The 13,391-nt window shown below is 26.1% G+C and overlaps 1 protein-coding gene across 1 annotated transcript; it reads left to right on the top strand.

Moving 5' to 3' along the window:
* Window positions 1-735: 735 nt before the first annotated feature.
* LOC145844170 (cholesterol 25-hydroxylase-like) lies at window positions 736-11,564 on the top strand. Its single transcript, XM_082951539.1, has 6 exons — window positions 736-1,020; window positions 4,457-4,622; window positions 5,036-5,169; window positions 5,537-5,648; window positions 10,439-10,608; window positions 10,954-11,564. Exons 1-6 carry the CDS (start codon window positions 785-787, stop codon window positions 11,030-11,032), a joined length of 897 nt encoding a protein of 298 aa, XP_082807665.1. The 5' UTR covers window positions 736-784; the 3' UTR covers window positions 11,033-11,564.
* Window positions 11,565-13,391: the final 1,827 nt, after the last annotated feature.

Below are 13,391 nucleotides of genomic sequence, written 5' to 3'. Positions count from 1 at the left end.
GTTTAATTAAATTAGTTCACAAAGTTATAAATAAATATAAACACTAAAATACACTTAAAAGTTATTATTTTATTTAGAGTACAATTTAAAATTTACAAATTTGAAGTTTTCTGTTTTCTATTTTTTAGTACAAAAGGGATTTAAAAATAGAAAACCAAAAATAAATTTAAATATAAAAGATATTATGACAATAAAGTGAGTACCAAACTTACTAAAAAATTACAATAGTATTAAGTAAAACAGCTTATAATACAACACAATTATTAAGTTATTGAGTAATTTTTTTTTGTATAAACGAGTAACAATGCTTAATTTGTAGCTTAGTGTCAAATACTTATAGAAATATTTTATCAAGTATGTGATTTGTAAAAAAATAATAAATCAAAACAACATCATGTTACTTTCTTATATATTTAAAATGCTTATCAAAAATTATGTGAAATTTTTTATAAAATTATTACAACTGTTGTTATCTTTATAAGTTATTAACATCAGTTATATTTTTAAATTATTTTATAAACTTATTTAGTTTTGGTGATTAAACTATATTTTAAAATTTTTTAAATATTTTTTTAACAAAAATAACATTTTTATTTAAATAAGCTGTTTAATTTTCACTAAATGAGCAATATTTTTTAGTTAAGACAAAAAACTATATTAATATTATTTAAAAAAAGTTGAGAAAAATAGTTTTAATTTTACTTAATAAAACTAAATGTATAAACAAAGACAGCTTGTACGTAAACAAAATGTTTAAATAAAGATTTTCTTGCCTTCTTACAAAATGACTCCAAGTCAAATCACTACATTTGCTCGATTTGCCTCAGCACTACTTATTTTGGTTGGTTGGATCAACTTGGATTTCATCCAAAGCTGTGTGAATGTTGTTTGGGCTTTTGTGAAAACTCAACCGTGGTACAGAACCGTGTACAATGAAACATTTTTTGTGGCTCTGTGGGCTTTTCCTGCCATGCGCCCGTGGAGGTTCATTGCTAAAAACAGACTTTTTGAAAGCTACAGGTCAGTTTTTGATTAATTTGTTAATATATTAATAACTTTTACAACTACAATTTTAATTTAAGTTTTGCAGTATTTCAAGAATTATTTCAAACCTTTTATTGAATTTAATAAAAGTAGTCTTTTTTTCTTATTTGTTTTTATTATTAAACATTTTAAGTAAAAATTATTATATTCACATAAAATTCTTTATAAGATTTTTTACTACAAACGTCATTTTGTTTATTATTTATTTTAAACCAAAACAGTAAATAAAAAAAAATAATTATACTTTTTGATATTATTTAAAGCTTTTTAAGAAAAGTATTATATTTAGTTTGTAGAATTTTAAGTTATGAACTATCTAAAATGTTGTAAAGTTTGTTTATTTCAAATTAACAATTTTTGAAAAATATTTTACACGTTTGATTTTAATTACTTTATCATAATTAAGTTTATTAAAAATATGTTTATTTTGACACTTTTAATAAGTTGTGCTTAATTTTTTGAAAGTGGTTTGCTAGTTTAGTTATACTAAATTTTTATTATGGTACAAGTTATTTTATGTTTGTTGTCTAATCAAATTTAAGGTCCAAAAAACGGCTTAAAGTTTTTATTGGTAATTGGTAGTGTATAAGTTTTTTAGCAGAACAATTATACTAATAAACATATTTACAGTTGAAGAATCTATTTTGCTTATACATCTTCTAAAATATTTTGTTTATTTTTCACTAAATTAAAAAAAGTATTACGTTAATGTTTTAAGTGTTATTTTGTGAGTTAACAATTTTTGAAGCTTTAAACACTACACATGTTTATAAAACTTTTATTTATAGTTTATACCTTAAAAAGTAAAAATACTACAAAATTAGTGGTAACTAACCATATGAGTTTTTAACTAGAGCTAAAGCATGTAAAACACTAGCTCAGTATTTTTTTGTAGGGAAAACATGTGTGAATGTTAAAGGAACCTTAAACCTAATTGTTTCTTTTTCTTAAATTTTCCATTTTTAAAAGTTGTGCAGTTTTAATTTCATTTTTTTTACTTATGTTTTTGTTTGAAATCATAACTCTTCTCAATCTGTTTAAACTTAAGGATATAACTAAAAAAGTTTAATCTACTAACTACTAAAAATACTGAAAAAAAATGTTTATCTTTTAAATAATTAATACCTATGTTTTTAAACTTAGATTTTATGTATTAATACAACGAATTTCATGAAACTTTAAGAGTAATATAATAAGTACTATATTATTATTGATATTATTAAGTTTATTTTATTATTGTCTTAATTTATGTTATTCTTAATTTTTTGTTTGTATCAATTTTGTTGATTTATTTGCATTTCCTAGTTTTAAAAACTGCTTTGCAGTGAAACCTATAACCAATAAAATAAAGCCTTTTACAAAGCATTTGTATTATTTATTTAGTTTCTCGTTCAGGGGTTGGTAACTTTTATAAGTGAAGGGCTAATTTTCATAATTACAAAGTTGCTCATTGGTCGTATTTTGAAAATGATTTTATCTACTAGTATAAAAACGTTATGAATTAATTAGTATAAAACCGAAATGTGACAAAGTAAGCAACGTTAAGTACTAAGTTGTAAACCTTATTATAAGTTATTATAAATATTTTTTTGTTAGAAAAGTTTTTAGTTAGCTAAAAAGTACATTGTGCCGCAGTTTGGCGACCCCTGTTCTAGTTCAATAAAGTTTTCTATTATTTTCTTGCATTTATTGAATGAATAATTATATCTTAAATTCTTATTGTGCATGTTCCTTTTTTAACTAACAATATACAATTTAAAGTGAGCTTATTTAAATAATTAGACTTTTTATTATATAGTTTTAAGAAAAAGGAACTTTACACTTTTTTTTTTTGAATACATTTTCTTCAAACCTTATATAGTATAGAAGTACTTTTTTTTTTTAATTTTTTGTATTGATTAAAGAAAAACCTACATTTTTTTGCTGGAATGCTCTTTATGCCATTTGGTTTTAAACGTGCTTTTGTTTGGTAATAAAATGATATTTAAGTATATAAAATATATGAAATCTGAAATTAATAAAATTTGAAAGAGAACTAATTTACTTTATAACTAGTTACTTTTTTCAATGTATTATTGTTTAGTCTAAAACTATACTCAATGTTATTTAGTTTTTATGAAAACTACTGGCTAAAAATACTACTTACAAGCTTTTAAAAATACACATCTTTAAGTATTTAGTTCAAAGTTATTAGATTTAGTTTACTTCCTTTGGTAACTAATTAAAAAAAATTCCAAATACAAATTTATTATGAATCTAATTAAACTGGAAATAAATAAAAACGCATGGTTCTTGAATTACATTTTTTAGTTGAGTTTTAAAACTAAGTACTTACTTTTATTTTTACTTACTCGTAAAAATTTTGAAATCTTAAATTTGATGGCTAATATAGATTTACTAGTTGTAAATAGCTGATTATAAAATTGTTCAAACATGTAATACTCAATCGTACACATTCATGTCCACTTTTTCATGTAACCCACTATTAGGCTTTAGTTTTTAAAATCAATCTCAAACAAATTTAATAATTAAAGAATTAAGTTTAATTTTAATTTTAAGTTAATTATAAGAAATAATTTTTTAACATTAGGTTTAGACAAAGTCAAAAGTCCCACTCAACTAAAACTAGCTAAATATATCCATTTATAACTTCGTTTGAACATAATAATACCTACACTATGTTTTGAAGATGCAATTGATGTTTAAGTGAATTGACGTGTTTTATTGTAGTTTTTTTCTTCAAATTGTTTTAAAGTTGGTTTTGTGGTCTAGTTAAATGTTAATGTTTGCAATGTGATCCATTTATCTTTAAAATTGGACTTCGCTACTATAGATCATTGCTATTGTTAGTATTAAACATATGAATTAAAGCAAATACAAATATTGTACTTAAGTTCTACTAGGGATTCAAAACTGACTTCAAAAAAAACCTAGTTGGAGCCATGTAGGCAGTCTAACGCAAAATAACATTCGTCGGTTCCTGCGAAAATAATTTATCTCGGTTAATATTATTCTATATGCTTATTTTTCAAAGTTTGTTTTGAGCGTAACACATATTTTGTCTTTCGAATCTTTTTTTTTTGAAAGAATTTTTATAGCGTTATTAAAATAAAGTTTTGTCTAATGATTTTTTTATATTTCAAAGTAATATTAAGTTTAATTAACGAGAAAGTGCTTCTAAAAAACTCTTTTTCTTTTATTCTAAAAGTTTTTAATATATAATCTATTGAATTGATGCTACTTACAGTTTGAATTTTGTATTACTTCAACAAATATTTTTGAACTTCTTATTGATTTTCAAAAACAAAACTTGATCTTATACTTATTAACACCCTGTACTTTACGGTTAAAAAGTATAATTTATCGTTTACAAAATATATGTTTTGTTAACCTCTAAAATAATTTTCATCAGAATCAAAGGAACGAGCATATTGTTTGAAACGTTTCCGCCAAAGCAACTGTTAGTGGAAGCGTTCACTTACTGCTTTCCGTTGATGATGCTGGACACATTCCACGTGAAGCATTACTTCGGCGTTACTGATGAAGTTATCAAGACAAAAAGACTCGACTGGATACAGGTTAGAACCATAAATATTTCAAAATAATTTTGAAGTTGAACTTGAGGTTTTTTGTAATATTATTTGTTTATGTTAAAGTTAGCTACAAAGGTTCCTTTTTTTTTTCTTTTAATTATAATTAAGTAACATAAAGCAAATTTATTTTTATTTAATATAATGAATGTTACATTATACTTTTTTTTAGGCTTCACATTATATTTTTATTTCTTTAAATCAATACTAGTTTAGTTTAGATACTAGACTTGATTCAGGTAGATTAAAGTTTAAAACAAGCTCTAGTTATGTAGTATGTTTTATTTTTCTCTTATTTCTTTATATGCATTTTTAAAAGTAGTTTCAAACAGAAATTAAAAAAAAAAATTAAATATTTTTTTATAAATTACCTCTTGAATTTTTGACATTCCCCACAACAGATCACACGAGCACTTCCGGAAGATCCTCCCAGAGTGCAAGACATGATCATTCACATTTGCGTCGCCTTGTTCGTATACGATATACTCTTCTTCTGCCAACACTACACTTTTCACAAAGTTCCTTATCTTTACAAGTGAGCATATTGTTTGTAGCTTGAATAACAATACTAGATTTTTAAAATAAGTAATTAGAATCTAGTAGTAAAACTTAACCCGTTATTTTCTTTTGTACAGTAAATAATTTATTTTTATCATCAGTTTTATAAGTTTATTTTTTCATTTTAAAATAAATAATTTTGTATTTTATAAATACTCTCAAGTTTTTAGATAATATTTTATTTTAAAACAAATTGCTTTTAGGAATGTGTTGATGAATTTAATTCCTTATTGTTAATTTTATTGCTTGAATAACGGTGCTAAATTTTTAAAGTAGAAAACCGGGAATAAAAAAGTTACTAATTATTCAGCTCAGTGTAGAATTTATTTTTATTAATTTAACAGAAACTACCACTGCGTGCATCACAACCACAAGGTGATAAACGTGAAGGTGACCAACAGGCTGCACGTTGTTGAAAGGATGGCGCTCATATTGTCCGCCAATGCCGGCTTGAAGGTATTACTGTTATAAAACTACTTTTTTGACAACAATAACTAATCATTGATGTTGCTGACAAACGTTTTGTTGCTATTTGCAGCAAAATAAATTTTATATGCAAATTTTATATATACACTTGTTACGTTTATGTTGTTTTAAACAAAATAGCTTTAGTTAGCCTATTTAAAAAATTATAACGTACAAGTGTCAGTAAGTCTAAATTGTTATTTTGCTCTTATTTTAACTTTTTTTTTTATCTAAAAGTTTTGGTTTTGGACGCAGGGTTGTTGTCTTTCTTTATTTAGCCATAATTATTATTGATGTTCTTTGTTTCTAATTATTCTAAATAAAAATTATTATATATTCCAAATTTTAATATTTTACATTTAGTTGAAGTTCGGAAATGTAATTATTTTTAAGTAAAAGAAAGTAAAACGAGGGCATATGAAATTCGTTAAGTAGTAGTCGATTTTTTAGTCCTTATAAAAACAGATCATAAAATATTGTCAATTTACGCATCTGTCAAATATTTATACGAAACGCAGCTGTTATTTTAAGCGTGGTTTCTATTCCACTATTTTAAGCTTCGCCTGTTTATTAAATCCGACTTGCCTTAAATAGTTTTTTAGTAAAACTCAAATTTTTTACTCGCATTATTTTGAATAATAAATATATTTAATTGATAGTTTGAGTTTAAGTAATTAAAAATATATATGTATAAGCAAGTGCTGCTTTGTATATAATTATAGTTTTACTTTACTGTTTTTTTCCGTATATAATTATACCGTTTAAGTTGGTTTTGAAATTAATCAAGCGTGAAATTATGTGGTAAGTAGTTTTTTTAGTTTGATTGCTTTAAATTTTTGATTGATTTCAGTTTCAAATTTGATGTTCAAATAATCATTTGAATTATCAAATAGAAAAATTTATTATGAAAATTTTTAACACGAATATAAAAAGTTAAAAAATATAAAAATTTAAACAAAACTTTTTTGACTACCAAAAATTTACAAAACATTCAGATATACTCATAGTTTAGAATTAAAGGTTTTTGTAGTTTCATTTTATTTTACTTTCTAAAGCTATTTGAATATTATTTGTATTACATATTTCGTCAGTTAAGTTGTTCTATTATGCAAGGTTCCTTTTTCTAAAATATTTAGAACTATAGTTTGTACGTTAAAATTAGTGATGTACCGGACTCACTATCCGGGTCCGGGTCCGGCCGGATATTGCCATTTTTGTCTGATATCCGGATCCGGCCGGATTCTAATTTGAAAAAAAAGTCCGGATCCGGTTCCGGCCGGATTCTAATTTGGAAAAAAAAGTTCGGGTCCGGTTCCGGCCGGATTCAAGTTTGAAAAAAAAGTCCGGATCCGGGTCCGGCCGGATCCTAACAGAAATCCGGCCGGACCCGGATCTAGTTAGTACAAAAGAGCATACTGAAAAGTATTTTTTCAAAATCAAACCCTGTATAAATTAATAATAGTCATTTTCGTCAGTTAAAATTAAAAACCTACCGTGATTGGCTCATTTTGTACACGTGACTAATTTACATTTGTTTACATTTAAACTATGAAATAAACATTTCATGAAATGCAACTCTTTACATATGTTGTAAAATTGAAAACTTTGGAATGAATACTTGCATTATTTATTGTTGAAAGTTGAGCTCAGAGAATATTTAGAGTTAATACGGTTGAATGAACGAGCCAATGAGAATCATATGACGAAATGTTTCAAACTAAATACTGATGCAACAAAACATCAGAACATGACAGGCAGATTATATGTAAGCAGTTAGTTAGTTTGGTGTGTAGCTTGAAGCAACAAAATATCTTGAACGTTTTTGTGAATGCTTATTGTAAGTAGAAGTGTTTTGTCTTAAAAGTAAATATTTCAATAGGTGTTTAATTGTTTAAATATTTAAACCAGGTTTATAGCTTAATAGTTTATTATAAATTTTACTATTTCTTGTTTATTAAAAGTTTTATTTAATTTTTTTTTTAAGTCTTTTGATATAGATTTAAATAGCTTCCAGTTTTTGAAGTGTTACCAAAGTAATTAATAATTTTGTATATGCTAGTATTTCTTGTTGTGTTTTATATAAAAGATTCATCACTCAAAACTGTCGTGTCTGATTATAGAAAGTAGTCTCAGTCAGAATTTAGTATTTGTTAGATATTAATTAAATAAGGTAGGATTTAATTATGATGGGTAGTACTAATAAGTTAAGTGTACCACAATCAGTCCACAACTTTACTACCAAATTGTCAACCTTTGCTAGCTGTTCTACTGATTATTAGATTAAAGTAATTTTTTCAGTTTTTAAAAACCTCATTCTGAGTTAGACTTGTTTATACTCACTCTAGCTAGTTTTATTGACTTAAACAGTGGCAACCCTGCTAGTTTTAAAATTTTTGAGAATTTTAGAAAATCTTGGATTGCCTCAGGCTAGTTTAGTTTTTTATAAAAACTCAGGCTAGTTTTCTTTTAGATTTTGAATGAATTTGAACTGATCCAGTTTTCAATATTTTGTAATTTTCTACTGTATTTTGTTCAAGAACTTGATTTCAGATTTTTAATTGTAAATAACAACTAAATTTGTAAACCTTGTGGCTAGCTGTTCTACTTATTATAAGATTAAAGTTCTTTTTTTTCAGTTTTTAAAAACCTCATTCTGACTCAGGCTAGTTTATTCTAGTGATGTACCGGACTCACTATCCGGGTCCGGCCGGATATTGCCATTTTTGTCTGATATCCGGATCCGGCCGGATTCTAATTTGAAAAAAAAGTCCGGATCCGGTTCCGGCCGGATTCTAATTTGAAAAAAAAGTCCGGGTCCGGTTCCGGCCGGATTAAAGTTTGAAAAAAAAGTCCGGATCCGGTTCCGGCCGGATTCTTATTTGAAAAAAAAGTCCGGATCCGGGTCCGGCCGGATCCGAAATTGTGGGTCCGGTACATCACTAGTTAAAATACCCATTATATAATGGTTGTATTGTAAAACAAGCGTTTTTGACATCCGGTTTTTGTTTTGTCTGCTCATTGTACTTACAATTTTTTTTTTCAAATTGTTTACTATTCAATATCAAATCTTTGTTTGCTGTTCTCAGTTTGTGTACTGCTTCTGAAGATCTATCAAGTTAGTTTGATTTGCTTATTTTTATTGTTTGATTAACTGTTTTACCTTCTTTTAGTTAAATCATGAAATCTATATTTAAGTTCATGATTGTCTTCTTTTCTTTAAAGTTACCACTTTTTAAAAAGTACTTACTTTTATTTGTACAAAATCATAGCTTATTAGTTTGTTTTACTTGCTTGATTTTTCCAGAATTTCTTCATTATTATTTTTATAATTTTATACATTAATGATACTGTTATCACTTAGTTTTAAATTGTTTTGGTCAGTTTGCTTATTTTGGAAGATTTATCAATTATGTTTTTCAAATTTCTTGCTATGTCGGTTTTTACTAATTTGCAGTAAGGCTTGTTAAACATAACGTTTTATTTTTTTCTTTTACTTTTGTTACTTTGAGTGCATTTCGATTTACCTATTTTAAGCTTCACTGTGTAAATTTATAAAGTATATTATATAATTAGCACTCTATGTTTTCCAAAAACCTGGAATTTGATAATTTAGACAAAAAAATCCTAGGATTTGAGAAATTAAAAAAAAAACTAGAATTTCAAACAAGTTTCACATGTAAAATAATAGAGTTTTAATTAGGTACAAAAAATCTATCATAAAAATTTAATTATTTTGGTATCATTTAGAATGTTATTTATTTAAAAACACATTTAATGTTAGCACAACAGTATCTACTCATTTTTTTCACTTTTTAAGACAATTTTTTACCAAAAATTTAGTTTTATACTAAAAATGTACAAAAAAACTTGTACATTTAAAAACGTGAAAGAAATTTAGAAAACTTGGAAAAACTTTTTAAAAAACCTTAGGCAACTCTGACACTCGCATATTGTGTTGATATTTACTGTACAGCATAAGCATTTTTTTTCAAGTTTTTTTTAGCTCTTATTGTTTTCAATAGTAATACCGCAAGTTTCTTATTAATTTTACATAGATGGTTTTAATTCTTTAATAAAAAACGCAACTTTAACTAAATTTTTGTTCAAACTGCACATTTAAGTTAATATACTACTTTTTTTGGTCTTAGCTCTAATTGATTGATGAAATTAATGAGTATTCAGTTATTTATTTGGTTTGTTTGATACTTTTGTTAGATAATAATGGTTGTATTGTAAAAAAAAGCGTTCTTAACATTTGGTTTTTATTTTGCCTTGTCATTGTTCTAACAACAAGCACTGCAGTATAACAAAACTCATATTATTAGTTCTGCAAATAAAAGTTGTTTTAGTAAGACTAATTTGTTCCTTAGTTACATTTGTTCTTTTTTTGTACACAGAGCTGAATGCTTCTGTTTTTATAGCTTATTAAGTTTTATAAAAAATTATCTAATGACCCTATGAAGTAAGTCCGTTTTCATATTCTATGGAAAAGACCATTTTGTTTGAATTGCATACTATTGTGGTAAATTAGCCAGTTAGCTTTTTGAAAACGGTCAATCAAAGTTAGCAGTAAAGATTAGTAAAATAAAATTTCTCTAGTTTCAACTTAATTATTTTTACGGGTAAAAATACTTGATAAGGTTACAAAGAAATTAAACATTTATTTAATTATGACGTCACTGCAGAATAAAAGGTAAAATTGATTAAAATCATAATTTTCTGAGCACGATATAATCATTTGTACATATTTAAAATAAAAACAAACGTAATATGTATTTAAGATGCAAGGAGCCCACCCGCTCACGAGGAGCTTGTTCATTATTCTGTTTGTGCTGATACTGCTGGACAACCACAGCGGGTACGATTTTCCGTGGGGTTACCACAAAATACTGCCCCACGGGTTGATTGCGGGCCCCACCAAACACCACAAACATCACGAGTTCGGAAACAAGTGAGAATTTATTTTGTATCTTGTTGGGTCGTTTGAAAGTTCAAAACATTAAAAAGCGTGTTTTTTTTAATTTTTTAGTTTGTATTTTTTTAGTAAAACTGAAATTAAAGATTATTGTCAGAAGGGATTATGTTGTATACAAAAACCATTTGCAACTTAAAACCTATAACTTTTTCATTTTTATTATTTATTTTTTTTTAAGTTTTTCGAATTATACTAACTTTTTATCTTATCAAAAAAATTTAAAAATACAACTGTTTAGAAGACTTGTTTAAACTTTTATTGATTATGAAGTGTTTATACAAGGCTATAAAAAGCAACATTTTAACTTTAAATTTATTTCAGGTACTACCAACCAATATTCACGTACATTGACGCCTTTATAGAGTGGAAAAATACAAAGCAAAATTGTAAACAAAAATAATTCACAAAAAAATAATTCAATGTAGCTTTTTGTTGTTAAGCCTTACTGCTTTGTGACTTTAAAGTTTTTGCCTAAGTGATATTATATTGTTTTACTGTTCTAAAAACGATTAAATGTCGAAATTTGTTTTAATTGTTTATTTATGCTACTTAAACTTTCTAACTCAATATATTTTTTTTATTCTAGAAATTCTCATGTCTTTTTTTATAGCAAGATAAATTTTTTACTTAAATTGTACAAATATGTCTTTTTGCTTAACAGAGTATTATGTTTGTTCTTATTTAACACAAGCGAACAAGTCGTCTTAATAGACTCGTATACACCAACATTTTGTTATTATTTATTGGTTGCGTTTGAAACACATTGTTGTAAAAGTATTAAATTATTATATACCATCACTCAGATATAAACATTTACATCCAACGTTAAAATCTTAATTTTTGAATGTTTTGACTTTTTTAACTTAAGTTTCCACAAAATTTTGTTATGTATTAAAGCTAAAAATCAATACTTGTTACTGACCAAATAAAGTTCGCACATTTGTCTAGTATTGTATGATGTTTAAAGTTCTTAAAAGTTTAATCTTAACGTGAACACATATTTTTCTAAATTTTGTTTTCCAATTTCATTTGTTATCATATGTGCTAAGCTGTATGTCTAAGTGTTTAAAACAAGTCAAGTTTTAATTTTATTAATTTATTTAAGTAATATAATTTTGTATGACTATGCTAAACTTTTTTTTTATAAACACGGGTAATAAAATAAATTTTATAAAACTATAGTGTTACTTGTTAAAATTTACTTTTTTAGTTAAAAACAATTTTTGGAAGTAAGCAAGTTCAAATGTTCTGGGATAGTGTTTTTGAATTCATTCATACGTTCTGAAATTCTTTCGATTAGTTTGAAATAAACCTTAAGTTTAAAAAGGCATAAGTTAATTAATTTGAAAAAGATACTACCTGGAAACTTTTGTTTTAAGTTGTCGATTTATGTAGTTTATGGTTACACTAAAACTTCAAGAATTTAAAAATTCGATTTATTACCATAATAGGGCATGTCCAGTTTAGAATAATCTGGGTACATTGTGAATTGGTAGTTTAAATGTAATTAAAATTTTACTGAAACTATTTCAAAACTATTCACTACAGAATTGGTTATCAACCTAATCAAAGTCTGTGCAACGTAAAATTCAAAACAAAAATTATGTTTACCCCAATGTGATCTTCATTACGAACTCCAAATTATCTAGTATAAGTTTGGAAATTTCCCGTAATATCTAGTGTAGGTTTCAAAACTAGCCCGAGATCTTTTTTTGACTTTTCATCACGAAATCCAGAATGTCTAATGTAAGTTTCAAAATTTAGAATACTTTTCTAATTAGGACTCATGCACCCCAAAACAGATTTATATCGTGTGTAAACTTTGGTAACCACTGCACCACAGTATACTAAATTTTTTGTTATCATTGACAATAACAAAAAAGCTTTAAAAACGTGTGTGCACAGCAACCGTGCAGCGAAATTGCATATTTTACGTGCTGACCGTTGTTGGAATATGGGGAAAAAGTAAGTAAACCGGAACGCTACCCTGATTAAATTTTGAGTAAATGACGTAATGTAATTAATAATCAAATAGATCATTACTAATCATTCATGCGCAACGGAGAGCACTGAAGCTTGAGTGAGGAGTCAGAACTAGTTGGTTTGTGTAAGATTGCAAGTCAGAACTCCTTGAAGTCCACAGAAGTGTTTTGATATATGGGCGGTTCAAGACTTTTTCAAGTGGGAAAGCGCTGAGTGTTTACAGGGATGCCACAAGATCAGACTATTTTGAAAAAACTCAGGCTTATTTAATTTTTTTGAAAAAAAAGTAACTTGGATCTTACTTACCAAAGATTATTCTTTTTTGCTTTTAAAATTAAGCTCCACTTTTTAGCTGTTTTACAACTTCCACTTTTATAATCTTAGTTCCTCAAGACTATATTTTTCACGCTTTAATTAAAAAAAAGTATAGCATAAACAACAGCGGCCATACTTAGAATCTAGCTAGTGTGTTTTTCATAAATCTCAGACAAGTTTTAAGTCTTTTTTTTTCTAGATACTAATTCATTTTGTTATTATTGTATTTTTAGGTATTCAAGTTAGTGTTATCTTTAAAGGATAATTTATCGCCTAAACTTTTTTGTTCAAAAAAACTATCTTTAAATATGTTTTTTAAATCGCATAAAAAACGATCCTTTTTTGACCTGCCGACCCCTGGCTTAGACTGACTTTTTTGCTTCAAGAGTATTAACTCTGCATTTAGTAGCTTTTAATTTAAGCATTTCATAAAACGAAGTGAGTGTTTCCTGTGTTTTGAT

Source organism: Thalia democratica, chromosome 9, assembly GCF_965202585.1.
Source record: "Thalia democratica chromosome 9, ktThaDemo2.hap1.1, whole genome shotgun sequence".
Taxonomy (NCBI): domain Eukaryota; kingdom Metazoa; phylum Chordata; class Thaliacea; order Salpida; family Salpidae; genus Thalia; species Thalia democratica.
Note: the sequence above shows the minus strand (reverse complement) of the source record. Positions and strands in the feature narration are given on the sequence as shown.

Bases quoted from the DNA above. Each gene is read 5' to 3' on its own strand.
- LOC145844170 (XM_082951539.1), top strand. From the start codon at position 785: ATGACTCCAAGTCAAATCACTACATTTGCTCGATTTGCCTCAGCACTA. The intron at 1,021-4,456 runs GTCAGTTTTTGA...AATTTTCATCAG, and splicing joins AGACTTTTTGAAAGCTACAG to AATCAAAGGAACGAGCATAT. The intron at 10,609-10,953 runs GTGAGAATTTAT...AATTTATTTCAG, and splicing joins CATCACGAGTTCGGAAACAA to GTACTACCAACCAATATTCA.